The sequence below is a fragment of the Vulpes vulpes genome, chromosome 3 (assembly GCF_048418805.1).
Source record: "Vulpes vulpes isolate BD-2025 chromosome 3, VulVul3, whole genome shotgun sequence".
In the NCBI taxonomy this organism is placed as follows: Eukaryota; Metazoa; Chordata; class Mammalia; order Carnivora; family Canidae; genus Vulpes; species Vulpes vulpes.
The window spans coordinates 76,600,922-76,618,902 of NC_132782.1; the positions used below are offsets into that span (position 1 = coordinate 76,600,922).

General features: G+C 47.8%; 1 protein-coding gene across 12 annotated transcripts in view; it reads left to right on the plus strand.

Annotated features, from left to right (window-relative positions):
• The window catches only part of CALN1 (calneuron 1), a 544,567-nt gene extending 526,808 nt beyond the window's left edge, over positions 1–17,759 (plus strand). For all 12 annotated transcript variants that reach the window (XM_072752791.1, XM_072752802.1, XM_072752797.1 and 9 more), the window contains one exon: positions 10,315–17,759. In XM_072752791.1, coding sequence (XP_072608892.1) covers positions 10,315–10,442 — 128 coding nt within the window. In that variant the 3' untranslated portion in view covers positions 10,443–17,759. The remainder of the gene's footprint in view (positions 1–10,314) is intronic.
• The last annotated feature ends 222 nt before the right edge of the window (positions 17,760–17,981 follow it).

Here is a 17,981-nt window from a genome sequence, read left to right on the forward strand (position 1 = left end):
GGGGGGTAACTGGTAACTTCCAGTCACTCTACTAAATGCTTTAAACTTTGTGGTCTTATTTAGTAAGAGAATCATTGCTTTATGATCAGTAAGTACATTGATCTTTGGAATGACTTCTGCAACTTTGATTACATAATCCGTCTTGCTTGTTTTTCATGTCAGAGAGCTGTCTTTTGTGTCTTGTATTTTAAATATTATGTCAGTGCTGTTTGGCTCCAAACACAACCTCATTGCCTTGTGTTCAGGTTTCAGATTTTTCCAATTTTGGATAGGATCGAAGTTACGGGTGGATATATGCCCATAGCCATCTCCTATTTAAGGGGATTCCCTGATTGTATTTTTGGACAGAGTTGTCTATGGAGAGATGCCACACAAGCACTGAGCTCCTCCCTGGTGCCCTTGGACTCGAAGAGTCCATTTGAGACTCAGTGGCTGAGCTTCACCTCTTCCCTTCCCACCCAGGGAGCTCCTCCCTCCTGCTCTTGTTAAAACTTTGCTGCGGCAAAACAAACAAACAAACAAACAAACAAACAAACAAACAAACAAAAGAAAACAACTTTGCTGCAGCAAGCGTGTACCCCTGCTGGTTAGCTCACCACGAAAGCCGGGAGATCCATGGGGATTGGGAGTCTTGCCCTCCTTATGTCAGAGGAAGGAATCTATGAAAAAGAAAAAACCTAAAAGTGCAGGTCTCTGCCTTAAAAGGTGAAAGGGCACATCGTCTCTAAGCAAGGAAGGAGGAAGTGGTCAATGAAGCTGATGGTGTTTGGCAGGGGGGAATTAACACAGCAATGTTTGGGGAGTGCAGCACAGCTTTGGAAGTGCTGATTTGTGCAAGCTGTGTGACACGAGCCAGTTAGGCATTAGCAGGAGGGCTTCCACATGCCACCAGCATCGTTTTACATGAGATTATACTTTTCACTCTTAATGAATCTTGAGTCTGAGACTTGTACGAAGATGCTCTGGTTCTGTCCACGGAGTCAGGACATAAACATCATTCCTTCTAATGAGTGGAAACATAAAGGAGAAATAGGCTAGGAGCCCAAGGGGTATGGCCTCGTGATGGGTTTGTTATTCTTTTTCTCCTTGTAATCTTCCTTTTGGCTTGATTTTGTTGTCTTTATTTGTTTGATTTTTAAGTCAACACAAAACACAGATATACACGGGCATGCACACACATACAAACACACACATTATTCACACCTGGCTTCTGGATGAGAAGTTACTCGGATTAAATCAGGCACCTGACCAGGTGTCACCCACCGTGCTGGGTGCTCTGGGCATGAGGACATTGAACCTCACTAAATTCAGGGACTCTCTGACATAACCCACTAGTCTGTCACCTATATGGCCCTGATCCAGTGGGAATACCCAACTAAAAGTATTGGCTTTCAGGGGATCCCTGGGTGACTCAGCGGTTTAGCGCCTGCCTTTGGCCCAGGGTGTGATCCTGGAGTCCTGGGATCGAGTCCCACATCAGGCTCCCTGCATGGAGCCTGCTTCTCCCTCTGCCTGTGTCTCTGCCTGTCTTTCTCTGTGTGTGTGTGTCTCTCATTAATAAATAAATAAAATCTGTAAGAAAATAAAGGAAAAGAAAACCCACACATTATAATTCATTAAGAAAAAAAAAAAAAAGTATTGACTTTCAGGCACTCCCAATCCTTCTGATGTTTTTTGTATTCCCTTAATCAGATAAATTATGCTCAATGTTCTGAGATGTCAGTTTTCACTATTTGTGTTCTAATAATTTGGAAAAATAAATACGTCAGCACCTACCAAAATGGTTGGATACAAGACTATGTGACTCCCCTCAATGCCCACTCACTACCCATGCTACATAAGAGTTTTAAGATGTTTTTCTTCAGTTTGACCCCTTATAATCACCAGACTTTTTGCTTTTGTCACCAGATCATAAACTCAGTGACACTGATGAACAAATTTGTATTTCATTATTTGGTTCCAGTTGCTGACATATGTGAAATCAAGTGGTCTTGTGATTGAATCATCTATTTGCTCGTCACTGGCTCCTTATTAAGGGTTCACATAGAACATTATACCATATATTAAGTTTGATTTATTGCTTCCATTATGTTTACTGCTTAATTCATACTGATACAGTCCAGGAGGTAAAAGGACAGGGGAACACTGCCCAGCATGCCAGCCAGGTGCTGGTCTTCTGTTAACATACTCAACTGACCTGTCAGCACATCCCGGGAGATAAGTTCTGTGGCCCCACTGGTACAGATGAGGGAAATGAGGCTCAGCAGAGTGCTGTCCCTTGTCCAAAGTCAAGTGCCAGGTAAGGATTTGAACCTGGGGCTCTCTGACAAAGCCCTGTCCTGGCCTCTTCATTTGTCCTTCGGCCAGACGTAGGTGTTTCAGAATCCTTACAGAATGACATCCCATCATTACTCATTTTTCATTTCATCACCAGTGAAATCATATTATATTTGGAAGTTGAGTAGAAGTGCAGCAAGTCTGTGTGTGAGCCCTTTCAAGACACATCCCCCAAATGTTGTCCCTAAATGGAATACCAGCTGTCAGATTTTTCTAGACATTCTGACAACACGCACAGCAGAAGGAAGTAAAGCAAAATCATCAACAGGGGAATAAATAGTTTCTCTGAAAGGCATGGCAAAGCTGCTCTGCACCATTCAGTGATGGGAGGATGGACAAACGAAATAAATGTCCAAGGAGGTGACACAGGCCAGGTAGCCCCAAGGCATCATTGTGTGGATGTGTGGGTTTCGTTCCCAGGCCTGTGTAGACTAGATATGTGACCCTGGGCTAGTTATTATTTTTTTAAAGATTTATTTATTTATTTGAGGGAGAAAAAAACAATAGAGAGAGAGAGAAAGTGAGGGGAGGGGCTGAGGGAGAGGGAGATAATCCCAAGCAGACACCTTGCTGAGTGCAGAGTCCAATGTGGGGCTCAATCTCATGACCCTGAGATCATGACCTGAGTGAAAACGAAGAGTCGGAAGCTCAACCAACTGAGCTACCCAGGCGCCCTGGCCCTGGGTGAGTTATTTAAAAACTCTCTGGGTCTTCTTTTCTTCATCTGTCCAATGCAAAGATTGAACAATGACAGTCACATCCAGATTCAACAATTTCTGGGCTCTCTGGAAGGTCAGGAAGAATTTGCAGCCAAATCCAAGGTCGCCTGCTCAGCCATTCCTGCTGAAGTTGCAGTATTCCTATCAGGATGTCAAATGCACACCCAGATGGGAAGCCTTGCCCCATCACCTGGCCGTGCACATTGGGTATTTCAGGCCCATCCAAATGAAAAGGGCATAATATGTCATCTCTACCATCTGCTCCTGGTTTGCCTGGTGCTTTGACTTTCCTTAAATAAAACCTGTCCTCCTTGGGTAGAGGTAAGAGGTTAAGGTGTAGCTGAGGTCCATGGCAGGTGGTGAGACAGGAGACAGTTTTCAAAAAGATTTAGGGCTTCAGAAAGGAAGAGATTTGTCTTCTATTTGGGAATCCTTTCCAGCAATCCTGTAGGAAAATTTTCTGGAGCCATGAGTGAGGAGAGATGAGAATCTGAGACACAGGACAGAAGGCTGGGGACTGTTTTTGAGTCTTCACCTGGCGGTGAAGAACTCCAGCTCTGCACTCTGGACAGGCCTGGCTCAGAATCCTGCTTCACCATGTATTAGGTCACTTGCCTGAGACACTGAAATAGATATTAGGAGCCTAATGTTCTTCATCCATGAAATAGGGATCATATAATGACCTCATGTGGTTATTAGGAGGGTTAAGTGAGGTAACACATGGGAATATTTTGTGTACTGCTTAATACAATAGTAAGCACTCAACTCAAACAAAGAAACAAACAAATTAGCTGATCCCTAACCCCAGTTCTGTTTTTTTTTTTTTTTTTTCCTGGAGACAAGCAAGTACCCACTGCTAGTTAAAATGCCACATCTTTCAAGGATGGACAGGGATCAAATCGGCAGGGTTTGAACATTCTTCCTGACACATTCATGCCTAGAGTACGGTCATTGCCAACACTGGACTTACTAAAAATACTGGTCACGACTCTTGGTTTCAAGTAAAAGAAACTTGACCCAGACCCCCTTAAACTAAAAAGCACTGCCTCAAATAATATAAGAACTCAAAGGGATGAACTCTGGCTGACCTGGACCTAAGGAGTTCTGGTGAGATTCTCCCCTTCTCACCACCGCCCCCCCCCCCCCCGCCCCGGTCTCGCACAGTCTCATTTCCAATCTCTCATCCTTCTTTCTTCTCCATCAGTTTCATTCCCAGGCAAGCTGGCTCTCCCCAAAGTGACAGGATTCCCTCCTCGAAGGCTCCTCTCCATTCCAAGAAGGGGCTGCTATCAATCGTGCATGGCCCACGTGCCTAGCCCTGAACCAAACCAAGAGCTTGACACACTCTACTTGGCCAGTCTGGTTTGCTGCAGTGGGAAAGGTGAAGCACTGGATTGAGAGGTCCACCAGGTGGAGAGGGACAGATCCCCAGACCAAAAGATGAATTTTGTTCCAAGAAGAGGAAAGGACAAAACAACACCTGCTCCATAGTGGAAGCCTGAAAGTACGACACAGCTGTCTGATGGCCAGAAACTGGAGATGATTTTGTGGTAGAGGAGGAGCCAGCTCCCACCCCCAAATTGAGAGGTGGCCCCTCTTCCTCTTAAAGGGCATCATAAAACATACCAGCCTCCCTGCTGTCTCCTCAGAGGCCACCTTGTCCATCTTGTCTTCAGGTCTTAACTGGGGTACCTGAGCATTCCTGATGAATAAAAAAATCTCTTTCAGAAGCTCTTAACTAGTTCCACTTCAGGCTATGGAAATAATTCAGTTTCATAAAATCATAAAATGTTAGACCTGGAAGGATCACAGAGCAATAATAGCGCCCACACCTGGTAGTTCTGGCTCATTGTGAGAATCACCTAAAATGGGTTTTATATTGTTTTGTTTTTAAACATTCCTGAGCCCCAAGCTGCCTGCTGCCAGAAATATCAATTACCTAGCTCTGTGTTGGTGCAATTAATCAGAATTGTCATGATTCTTGTCATGGTTTGCCTCATTGGGGAGCCAGTGCCTGCAGACTTGCAGCCCCGTTTCTAAGAGAAGCCAGAGGGATTGTGAACCCCATATATCCAGGGTCATCCAGCTAGTCAGTGGCAAAACTGTACAGACTCCTGTCTCCAGGAGAAAATCCAAGAGTCACTGCCTGTCATTTGCCGAATGGAGCAGTGTGAATCTCTGTTAAAATGAGAAAGCTAAAGGAGGGATCTGCTGCTAGAGCTCACAAACCCAGGTCCTGTCACAGCAGCCAAGAGCCTGCAGGTGCTCAGGACTTGCTAACAAGCTTTCAAGAAGACTCGAGACACCACTTCTGTGTGTCCTCCTGTGTCAGCGTCCCTCAACTCACATTTTATCCCCATGTACTTTCAGGGCTCCTAATCTGTCAACCACTAGCCTAGAAAGGAGTTCAAGGCCTGATGGGAAGGTAGACATAAAAAGGATTGCCAGCAGCATGATGCATTCTTGCCATTTGCAGTGTTCAGTTTCAGGTTCCTCAAAAAGAGTTACCATATGACCCAGAAATTTGACTCCTAGATCTGTACCCAAGAGAGCCAAAAACATGTCCACACAAAAAGTTGAATAAGAGTGTTATAGCAGCATTACCCATAGTAGCCAAAAAATGGACACAACCCCAATGTCCATCTGCTGGTGAGCAGATAAACAAAATGTGACACAAAAAGGAATAAAGTACAAATGCATGCTACAGCATGCATGGGCCTGGCTAAGTGAAAGAAGTAAGGCACAAAAGGCTGCATGCCCTGTAATATATTTGCAATACCCAGGCTAGATATATCCACAGAGACAGAAAGTAGATTAGTGAGTGACAGGAGCTGGGGAGGCGGGAATGAAGCATGACATCTAATGTGAGTGGGATCTCTCTTTTTACAGTGATGAAAACATTCTGGAATTAGGTAGTGGTGATGCTTTCACAACCTTGCAAATGTACTAAATGCCATTGGATTGTACACCCTAGAAGGGTGAATGTCCTGGTATGGGAATGCCATCTCAATTACAATTAAATATATACTGGGAGTTAGAGAATCCAAAAATGTAAAAGGACCAAGCTGTTTGAGAGCAACATGTTCAGGAGAAGCCTCCTAGGAAAGTAAAGTTTGGGGTGGGCCCAAAAGAAATGAGAGGCAGGGTCAGCAGGCACCCATAGCAGAAGGAACTGGCACCAGGTCTTGGGCAGCAACGCAGAGTCTTGCGTGGGGATGAGCTGCTTGCCTGAAACAGAGGTTGATGGCAGAGAAGCACGGTGGTTGAGGAGCAGAGGTAAGAAAGGGTAGGAGGTGGTCTGTGGTCCTCCCTAGTGAGCTCAGGAGCTGGATGGAATGCACTTCTCCAGCAAGATCTTTGCAGAAAGGTTGCAGGCACTAGTGGTGCATACTAAGTGCCACTGTACGAAGATGCGTCTCACTGCAGCCTGGAATGAATTAATGAGGGAAGGAATCACAGCAAAGTCTGGGAGCACTGCTTGGATATGCATTCCCATGCTGGAGGCTACAGGGAACAGGTGAAAAATGAGCAGACCTTTCCTCCAGCCCTGAAGGGAAAGGAGGAAGTCTTGCATTTCTTTAGCAATTCACAGTTGGACATAGCCTTCATTTTTTTTTATTAGCTCATTCATCTCTGAGATAATTCTTGACATTGGCAGAACAGTTATCACTAGCTCCTTTTACCGAGAGAAAAACTGAGGCTCAGAGTTCACTCACTTGCCCGGAGCTGCTCCTAAGTGTGGTTAATAGAAACCCTAAGCCGGACCCCACAGTTCATCCTAGGCTGACCTGTAGTCTTGCAGGGCAAGCAAAGCCTAGCACAGAAAGTAAATAAAACCCCAAAACTATAATACAGTGCAAATATATGATAGCCAAAGACAGACCTTGAACTATTATCAACAAACACATTAATTCGTGCCGGGTTGCACTCTGTCGACCACATCAGGTGTTTGAATGCATTTTCTTTGGATCTTGCAAGCGCTGAGCTTTCTATTGCTGAGCAAAAGATCAAAGAGATAGAAGTTTTGAACCTGGTTATTAGAATCAGACCTGGCTCACGCTCCACCTGTGCCACTTGCCAAATGAACTTGGACTCCAGTTCTCCAAGCTGTGGCCTATTACGTGACGGTCACACACCCTGCTCTCCAGGACAGACGCTGTGTAATTTTGCGATAACATATATAAAGCACACAACGCATGCCAGGCCTGCTCTGGCGGTGTTCAATAAGCAAAGGGGAGTTTTTAAAAGGTTTACAAGAGAGAACTGGCATTTACTGGGCACAAATGATACCGCAGTACCTTCGTCTACCCTTAATCTTCACAACAAGATAGGTTTTACTAGTCCCATTTCATAGATGAGCGAACTGTTTGAGGCTGGAGGAAATTTGCTGGCCCAAGGTCACACGGCCAAGATGTGTGACATACAGCCATGACTCAGACTTGGCTCTGGCTCTGAGGTCGTTACTTTTGTACCCTGCTGCACAACTGGTGACAACTTGAGAACTGGATGTCAAAGGACTCTCATCAGGGCATGTTGAGTATTACAGACTCAAACAATGACGTGTGTCGGAGCTCCCGAGGAACGAGTTAGAAGCGCCACTCTGCTTGCAAGACTTTGGTCCGGGTTCAGATTTGCATGGCCCCAAGTATAAACTATTAGGTCTCCAGGCCTTTCCTCCTTCCTTATCTCTCCCTTCCTACTGCTTTGAAGGATTTTCAGATCAAAGATGCAGCCACTCTCGTGGGGGATAATCCTGTTGCCCATAACCTTGTTTTCCGAGTGTCCTTCACAAAGAAGAGCTTCAGCCAAAAATTTCTCCCTCAGCGTAATCACACAATTTTTCTTGGCCTTCGCCAGCCCTCAGGACAGAAAGGTAGATGACTGCCTTCAGAAGCATTTTTATGCTGAGGAGCTGCCCAGAATAAATTAGCCAGACCTCAGAAAGTGTTAGATACGCTACTTCCGCATCTTCATTTTATTTTCTGCTAGGGTCCTTATCCTTCTGAAACACCACCTCCCCTTTTCCTTGCTGAGCGTTGGCACATTTTTACATTTGCTCACTCCTGGGGGCAGGGGAAGGCACAACTCTGCACCAAGGAAATTTTCTTCCTCCAGGTAAGGATTTGTAAGATTCTAAGACTGAGACATGATCAGCAAGTGGAGAACTGAGCCAAAAATACTCCCAATCACCCAAGAGAGGCAAAAGCCCAGAGGATCCAAGATTAAAGATAATAAGACAGCACCTAAGAGATGGTGGCAGAAATAACCAACGAGCATTGGTGACGGAGAGCTGTGCCAGGGGGCCCTGGATCTCTGTGAAATGTGGCTTGCTGGAGAAACCCTCATGGTTGATATAATTTTTAGAGACCCCTTGATGACTCCCTGAGACCCCTTCTCTCAGGGAATGCTCTGTTTGTCCTTGGAACACCCCGGGCCTCCTACTTCTTCCCTATTATTTCCAGGGACTTCAGAGGAGCCACTGATTGTCAAAGGGAAGACATACCTGAAATTGAACCATTTTTAGGTTCTTTAAAGGCATGTGGCCCCTACCTTGACCTTGCTCTTTTGCCAGTCTTCTTTCCTCACAGAGAGAGACTGCAAGTAATATGAAGGGATATTGTATTTCTTTCTCCCCCTGCGATAATCTGGCCTAAAGAAAAACCACTCTCCTCAGCTGGAAGTTTGCAAAGGTAGAAGGACCCCTTTTCAAAATGGAGAGTAATCTGAAAATGTTCTCCTGTCCTGGTACTGGGTTTCTTAACGTCTGAATCTAAAGAACCATCTTTCCCAGTGCCTCCCACCCTGTGTCCCTAACACACACACACACACACACACACACACACACACCCCTGTCAGGTCCCCCAGCAACTCAAACTTCATCAGATTCTTTACCCCCCACCGTCCTAATGAATCAAAAACTCTGGAGCTGGGGCCCCACAATTGCCTAATCACTTGGAGAACTTACCAATTCATGAATTCCTGGCCTCTACACCCAGAGATTTTGATTCGGTAATTCTGCAGTGGGACCCAAGATTTTACATTTACATCAAACTCTGAGATGGTGCTGCTGCTGCTGGTCCAGTGAGTAGCTCTGGTGTACACAGCTTCCCACCTGCCTCCGGGGCACAGATTTCTTCCATATGTTAAGTGGCAAATTGTGTGCAAAGATCACGGATGGACAGACAGATGGGAAAGAGGGGAATGTGTAGACTAATAGAAGAAAAAGCGAGAAAAGAAGTTCTGGCATGGGAAGCAATGCCTGGAAAAGAGACCTGTTCATCCTCAGCACACTTTATCAAAGCTTGTCTTTCTGGTGATTTCCATTTCCCTGTATCTGGTCTGTATTACTTTCTTACTGATTCAGATCTACACTAATGGCTCCTCAAGGGCTTTCTAAAATGATGGTACAAGACCTAGGCCAACAAAAAGGATTAAGAGAACACAACCCTAGGATCCAAGGTCAGACCCCGGGTACAACAGGACACGGGGGCAGGGACACTCTGCCTCTGAAAAGTCTGGCAGGGTTTTGTGCCTCCCTCCATGCTTCACATTGGTCCTGTCCACAGAGCATGTGGTCTCCACTTCTCAGATCTTTCACCAGAATCCCCTAGTAAATGTAGATCACTAGCCTCATCCCTGGAATTCCTGATTCGGTAGATTGGGCATGGGGTCTGGCCTGAGCACCTGCATTTTTATTAAGTCCCAGCGATGCGGATGCTGCTTGCCGAGCATCTGGACCCCAGTCCAGAACCACTGGTATGCACAGCCAAAATAATACCAGAAGTCATTTAGTCATTTTCACCAGCAGCCACAAGAACAGATCCGGGAGGGTAAGTTGCTTCCCGCTGGGTGGGGATAAGTAGGGAAGCATCAGAACCTCGCTGTGTCAGCAAGAGCTGTCTCAGAAATGGGAGCCCGGTGTTCTGCAGGAAGGGACACAGTGATGCCTGGATGATGCCTTTTGTGAAACCCTGAAATGTTCCATATTTCTCACTCAGAAAGTCACTGTAAGTCTACTGGGCCTGGAAGTTTGTACCTTCCTCTGAACATCCCATCTCTCATGGTTTTTGTTATAGAAGCTTTACTGTTTCGAACCATTTGCCAGAAGAGGTGCTGTCCGGCCTCTGAGAATGGTCCCAGAGATGCTTGTCCATGTGACCGCTCTTTGGCCTATGAACTGGGCTGGTGGAGGAGGAGATCAGCCTGTCTCACTGTGTCATCTCTCTCTTCTTCCTCCCCCTCCCTCCCCCAACCCCAGTGCATTCCCAGAAACAGAACAGACAGACCTGCGTCCGCAAGAGCCTCATCTGCGCCTTCGCCATGGCCTTCATCATAAGCGTCATGCTGATCGCGGCCAACCAGATCCTTCGGAGTGGCATGGAGTAGCAGCCTCCCCCCGCCGCACTGCGTCCCGGCTCACCGCGCATGTGCATGCCCTGCGGGCAGACTCTGTTCCTCCACGAAAGCGGGTATGGATGATGCAGACATGGCACAGTTCAGTGAGGCGCCCAAGGCTGCAGGGCAACAGGTGTTGCGAATCCACTTCATCTCCTTGGCAGGGACACAAAAGGGCTGTCTTAAATGCTTTAATGGTTTTGTTTCCTAATGCAATAAAATAGCCAGGAGTTCCCAGTGACTGCGTCATTCACCCCTAGGAACTCTGAAGAGAGACTTCATTTTCATCTCGGAATATTCCAGTGGCCATCCAGGTTGGTGGTGTCAGAGAGCAAGAGAGAGCCATCGACATGCAGTCATCTCCATGCCCCATTCTGTCAACCCAGGGGTCAGCTGAAGACTCCCCGCTGAGGAAACCCTCAGTTCCAAGAAGCTGACTTCTGGGTTGCCATGGAAGAGGGGGCTTTCCATCCCATCCCACCCTGGCTTCCTTCCTCCACCCAGTGGAGCCCCCCCCCCCCCCCAAGGCGTGAGGGGAAAGCCATCGAACGGGGTGCAGTGCCTGGCAGTCTGCAGGTTGCACCCCTTGCTTCCGTTCTTACTGCCTTTTCTACAGGACTCTGGGCAGAGTTGGGGAGCTCTCAGTTTCCGTCGGCACTTGGCTTTCTGTTCCTAGAGCCCATCGCGCACCAGCATTTTGGAATCTGCAGAGAGCCTTTCTCCCAGCTTTGCCACCTGGGCTGCCATTAGTGGAGAAAAAAAAAAAAAAGAAGCATAATCGTGGGCATCTCTATAACCTAGACAGTAGACAGACGTAGACATTGGGCTTCTTCATGTGTGATGTCATTCTTTCCTAACCGCTTACTCCCGATAGAAGCTTGTCCTCTGACATGCATCCCTGCCTTTCTGGGGTGGGCCAGGTAGTTTTGGGGGGTGGGTGCCGGAAGGCACTGAAACCGGTGGGGAGGGGGTGTTGCAGCCCACACCCCAGCTGCCAGGAGTCCTGGAACCTGAACCCACCTCCATGCCCGAAGACCCCTGTAATTCAGGTCCTTGAGCATCCTCCCTTCTTCTCATCTTAAAATTTGCTTTGTTAGTCTTCCCCAGATGAAAAGAGAAGTACCACCCAGAGTGGAAAGATGGAAAGATCAAACTATTGTATTTTACATAACCTCTTCCAGCACCCAGATTCTACAACTGACTCATATTCATGAGGAAACAAAATATGCGAATCAGCTTAGCCAACACAACAGGTGACTCGCTCCCGCCTGCAGAATACCTGTGCTGGGGAAGGGGCCGGAGTCCGGGGGTCCGTGTTCAACGCCATTTCAAGTCTGTAATTTCCCGACTTCTCCCAGTTGCCGTATGGGCCACCACTGTTGATTCAAGCTTGCATAGTCTGATTCGCCGATAATGTTTCGATGTGATGTTTTCCTTTGTACTTTTCAAACTCGGGTCTTTATTTCTGTAGTAGGATTGTTCTGCCCCTCTTTCTCCCCATTGCATCCTGAAGCTACATGCTCCCTCTCCCCCTTTCTTCCACTATTGAGATGCCACAATCTTTCTTCTCTAGGTTTTGCAGTGAGGACAGGTATGTGTCCCCTCCCCGTGCCCCAGAGTCCCTCCCGCTGAGTTTTGTCCCTTCCTGCCTTCTCTGACTCGGCCTTTTAGGGTCTTTTTCCCCCTCACCGCTGCAAGCACTTCAGGCAACAGCCAGGGGGCAGCTGTAGAAACTTCCTCACTGTGGGAGACTGCAAATATTCATGATGAGCACAAGTAGAACTAGGGTTTGAGCCATATTACAGAGGATGGAGCAGGTGTGAGCTCCCAGGAGCCTGGGGGTTGAGGGTCCCACTGGGGAAATGCCTGGAGTCCCGTACATCCAGGCCAAGGAAGGCAGCAGCCTGCCTGTCCCTCTCACCCACCCTGCCCTGCACATCTGCCTCTTCTCTCTCTCCCCCTGCCCAACTCACCATGGTCCTCAGGATTGATTTCCAGAACCAGGACAGGTCCAAACACAGAGCACTAACACTTCAAACAACTTCGTCATTAGTTTTTGCCCAAAGCAGCTTACCTTCCCTCCCCCTCAACTGGACTTGGATAAGAAGGACCGTCTGAGCCACTAGACCATGTCCTCCGGGGGGGGGGGGGGTGTACAAAGCGGATTGAATAGAGACCCCAGGGGATGATTCCTAAAGGAGCCTGCCCCATGAGAGGGGATTGCGATGCTTCTTCAAGGCTGGCTCTGCAAGTTCTTCCACTTCTCACCGGAGAGCAGAGAACGGGGTCCCCAAACGATGTGAGGCTTAGAAGAGATTGTAGCCATGAGGCAGGGGCGAGAGTTAAGCGGAGCCCTGGAGAGACAGCAGCAGCCTGCTCAAGTCCTCAGCGTCGTCTCCCTAAAAAGGACCCATCGCCTCTCCCAGTGACCAGCAAGCAAGGCTGTCTCACCCAGGGGGGACTCGAGGAGCGTGTAAGGACGGGAGGAGGAAACAGAAGCTACAGAACAGGAGGAGGAAACAGAAGCTACAGAACTCTCCTGGGCGGCCTAGAGCTGACCTCCCACGTGGTGGCCTCACACACGGCACCCAGGGCCGGAGGTGCGGGGAGACAGCCCAGAGTGAATTGCATTCCTGAGACCTTGGGAGCCAGGAGCTTGTCGCTGGGATATGACCCCTGGCTGCCTCGCCTGGACGGTGTGTCAGAGCTGTTGGGGTTCCTTGTACGGCCTACGATGTTGACTTTCCGCAGCCCCACCCTGGGTCCCGTCCACATCAGAGCTACTGCGGGGCCCTCGCCATGGCACTTGTGATGCTCGTGGGTAGCGCGCGGCTCCTTCTTGCTGTAAGAACGGGTGTCCCAGGCCACACAGTGGTGATCGGGGAGGCATTTGGCTTGGGGGACAAGGAACCTAGACCCTGATCCCCTTGGCTTTACAGAAAGCTGTCTCCTATCACCCCAGAAGCAGACAGGGCCCCCAGACAGGACCTAGCACGGGAACTATTAGAAGTGGCTTCCAGAATGTGCATGGGTCCCACGTGACCGATCTGTAGAAAAAGGGGGATGGTGTTGCCATGGCAACTCTTGCATTCCACCCTGGGTTTGCCCAGGCACACAAAAATAGGGAACATTTTCTTAAAGAACACTTGGGCTCTGCTTGATTGCAACCCAATTCCCTGCACCCACATCCCACCGGTGGAGTAAATTACACTCAAGAAATCTGGCGGTTTCTCCGCCTTTTCTTGTGTTTTGGAACCACCCTTCCATTTGCTCTGGGAACAGGAGCTACCTGAGCGCCGGGTGGTTTCCTCCCCACTCCGCTGTCCCCCCCCCCCCACTTCCCAGGGCCCAGAGCGAGGACCCCTTCATCTGGGCAAAAAGGCAGAAATGTCATTTGGAAGGCAAAAAGTATTTTAGGCTTCAGTCTTTAAAAGCATCTGTTTGCCTGTTGAGACGCTCTCCCACGAGCCAGAAATGTGAACTGAGGTGAACTGAGGTTTACGTGTGGTCTTAGGCAAGCCCAGAGGCTTCAGAACTTTCTAGGTGTTTTATTTGCAGAGAACAAGATGTGTACCACGAGATGTGTTCTTTCTCGATAGCTGTTCCTGTCTCAAATTTCACATGACAAATGGTCTGTCTCGTGGTTAGCCAAAGAACCTAGTGAAAGATGGCAAGCTCATGTTGACAGGAATGCCCCTCCTATCCTCCCGTCTACACAATCACAGAGTGATATATCTAAGAACGCAAAAGAGAAATTTCTCTTTTATTCCAAATGCCTTCTCTAGGCTTAAGTCCAGACTCAGGTTATAAATCAAAGAGAGTTTTGCTCTTAACTCATAGCTGGCAGCCTCCCTGGGACCATGACAAGAAGGGGAAGGGTGTGACGCCAAGCACAGGTCCTTGGGTTGGCTGGCCTGGCCACGTGTGGCTGCATGTCACGAAACCCCGTTCCGTGATGCCATTCCCCTCCATCCCCGCGGAAGCTACTGAGCTCTGCTCTCCCAGCTGGAGGTCCCCAACCCTACTGGGTCATTTTACTGCACTATTTCTCCAAAAGCCCATAGCTATAGTATTCCTCACCCTGCTCCACGGAGATGTAGGGAGATCCGGAACCCCGCTGCGGAGAGGGCCCTGTTGTTCTATCGCGCCATGATGACCCATGGGCCGAGCCCAGGCTTCCAGACTTTGGCACATACTGCTTGTATTCCCAGAATGACTGACTGGAGAACAGCTGTCTGCAGTGACCTGAAATCAGAACCTTGCCGTTGGCCTCTTCAGTGATCCTCGCAGGGCTACGCGTCCATGACCTAAAGGCCATAGCCATCTTTCTTCACCACCTCATTACTCAACTGTCCCAGAGGGGGGTGGGGAATCCATCAGAAATAGAAGAGTACATTATTCAACAGCTGGGGTTTTCAACTTGAGTTATTTAAAGCGATGGTGAAGTAGAGGAGGATTCGGGCTGCCCCCTATAAACCTTGTCTCCATGACAATATAAACGTCAGAACTGTTCAGCTTCACTTCATACTTCCTTTGACTAAGTCACTCAGGGGACTGTCCTCGGTTATGTGGCCTTGCCAGAGACGTTTGGTTTCGGGAGGAATAAGGTCAAATGCACAAACCAACCAAACATTTCTTAGTATCCTGTGCTCGCTGCTAATGCGCATGGCCATAGCGCATGGCTATGGTTTCTACTTTGTATTGGTTTGGGACCCTCTTAAATGGTCTCAAAGGGCATGATAACAAAACTCGGAAAGTCTTCATGGCAGAATCAATTTGATTTCATTGGCTTGAAATAATAGCCACAAAGAATCAAGTTTCGCCAGCCCCACAAAAGACAGTGCTCTGAAACTGGAAATGATTAGCCCAGCCTCCTGCCCCCATCCCTGACCTTGGGTAGTTTATGGGTTGAACACCCATGCTGGGCGTGGCCCTCATCCACCTCTTTTCCTTGAACTTGATGGGCTGGCTTTCAAAACAGTGCTTCTCACTTGGATGTTATCGTCCAAGTGAAAGGGGTGCAGAGGCTGGAGTCTTCCAGGGGAGTAGAAGAGCAGGTTAATTAGGAAGGAATATTCCAGGGAATGAAAAATTCAAGTGTGCTGTTGCTCCATCCCTGGACCTGTGAGAGAAAAAGAAAAAATGTGAAGGGCTGCCGAGGCTGGTCTCTGGACATTTCCTGTGTGTGTCTGTGTGTCTGGCCTACCCTGGTGACATACCAGGGATAGAGTGCCACGGGGCTGCTGCCCATCAACCTGATCCCAGTGACACACATGGCAAACATCAAGGGGAGGCTGGTAGCTCACCTTCCCTTGGGAAATGCTGACATCTGCCAAGCTCAAAGTGCCTCTCCCGGGGCTTTCTGCCTGTTGAGCTGAGGCCAGGAGAGCAGAGTTTAGAGCCAGAAATATGGGAGTGAGGTCACGTGCAGGACCCCATGTACTTCTGCCACCCACCAGTCTGGTAATTTTGAGTGACGTTCCTTCCTGGCCTCAGGTGTCTCATCTCTAAAGAGGAAGGGTAAACCAAGAGAGCCCTCCCATGGTGATCTGTTGGTCTGAAACAAGTCAAAATGACGCCTAGACTTGAGAGGGTCCCTATTCCCCCCAGGGATTGCATTAGGGACTGGCAGTTTCTTCTTGAACACAGGTCCCAAGAGGCAGTTGTAATAAAGTATCTCTTTTGATGTCCATTGTCTGTAGATGAAACAATGCAGATCAGTTTATGTCAGTCAAATGTGTGATGTCTTGCAAGTAAGAGGTTTTGTTTACTCCCTAAGTCTTGCTGACTCAAGGGAACATCAAAGATGGGCTCTCTGTCCTTGTCTTAGCCAGTGCGAAAAGTAAGGGGGTTTGATCACTTTATTGCAGATCTTGTGCATCAGAATTCATGAATGAGTGGGCTGAAACAAAGCCAGAGCCCAGGAAAAGATGTGTGTTTCTCCATCTGAGAAAGCCTAACTAGAAGCTACTGACTAAAAAACACAATTTCCTGTTCCTCCCTCCCTCCTTCCCTCCCTCCTTCCCTCCCTCCCTCCTTTCCTCCTTCCTTCCTTCCTTCCTTCCTTCCTTCCTTCCTTCCTTCCTTCCTCCCTTCCTTCCTCCCTTCCTTCCTTCCTTCCTTCCTTCCTTTTTTTCCTGGCCATTCCAGTATATGTGGTAGTGGCTTATAATTATTCGTAACACTGCAGAAGGAAGAGAGTCACTGTCTCATGATTGTCAGGAATAACATTAGCAGTCTGCGGAGACCAGCCACTGCGATCGTCTTTTGAAGGCTGAGGGATGCTGAGCACAGATGCCTGGTTTAGATGCACCCCAACCCTGATGAGGGGTGAGGGCAGGACAAGAGTGGCTGCTGGACCCATAAAAGTCCCCAGTCCTTCTGCCCCATGACAATGTAACATCCTGGGTCTCTATCCCTCTTCCTCTTCCTGAAGTGGACTGAGGTTTTTATACAAGCCCTACTGATCTTCCCTGGAAAGACCCAGATTGGTCAGGAAAGGGTCCTCTCAGCTTGGTAGAAATTTACACAAGCCAGTGTCTCCCAGCTCTCTTCAAGGAAAATCAATGAATATTCTTCCTTTCTGACCTGGAATTCTGGTTTCAGGGGTCTTTGAATGGTTTCTTAGTGGGGTTTGATTCTCCCCGCCCCCCAATTCTGAATCCAGCAAGAAGCTCTTTCTCCAAGGACTAACCAAGGACAATGCCCTTGGATGGAAATCAGATCCAGAAGTCTGGCCAGGCAGTGGGCTGGCAAACTGTCACCTGTTGAGTATGGGGGCGGGGGGCTCAGTGAGCCTGGAAGTCATTAGACTTGAGACGTGACTTGTTTCTCAAAGCACAGTATAGTTAGTGGCTGGATGCGGATCAGAGCACAGCTGAGGACTCTTAGGACCAGGACGCCCAGAGCCCGGCAGCTCTCATATCCAGAATGGGCCATTAAGACTGAAATCCTGGGTCACAGTCTTCCCATTTACCTCATTCATGTTCCTTTTTTTTTCTTCATTCAGTATTAGGTGATGATTTCTGCTAATAAGTGATGAGAGAGTCAGCAAACTAGTCAAAAGAAAATCTTTATATAAAATGTAAATATTAATATAAATTAACTTGGCATGCAATTTACTAATCCAATTAAGTATATATTATTAATATGTTCTTTTAGTGTATAAAGGAAAACTGACTGCCATATCTACCAGATGTTTTCTGTAACCAAACTTGTCTGTAAATATATAATCTGTATAAAAAAAAGAGTCTAATTTACCATTATTTATGCAATAGACGAAAAATAAAAGTTTTTTTTTTCTTTTGAGGAGAGATTCAGTTCATTATCTGTGGTATGATTTGCAAACCTGTCATGAAAATTCATGCCTGTGACCCTGAAGGGCAACCAGATCCATTTGGATGACAGTCCGGCATCACTCGCTTCCAAGAAGCAACCAGAAAGGAAGCAGCTGGGGATCTGGTCTCCTGGTGGGGCTTTGGAAGGGGATGATTGACATAAGGGGAAATCAGCTGACTATGGACCATATGG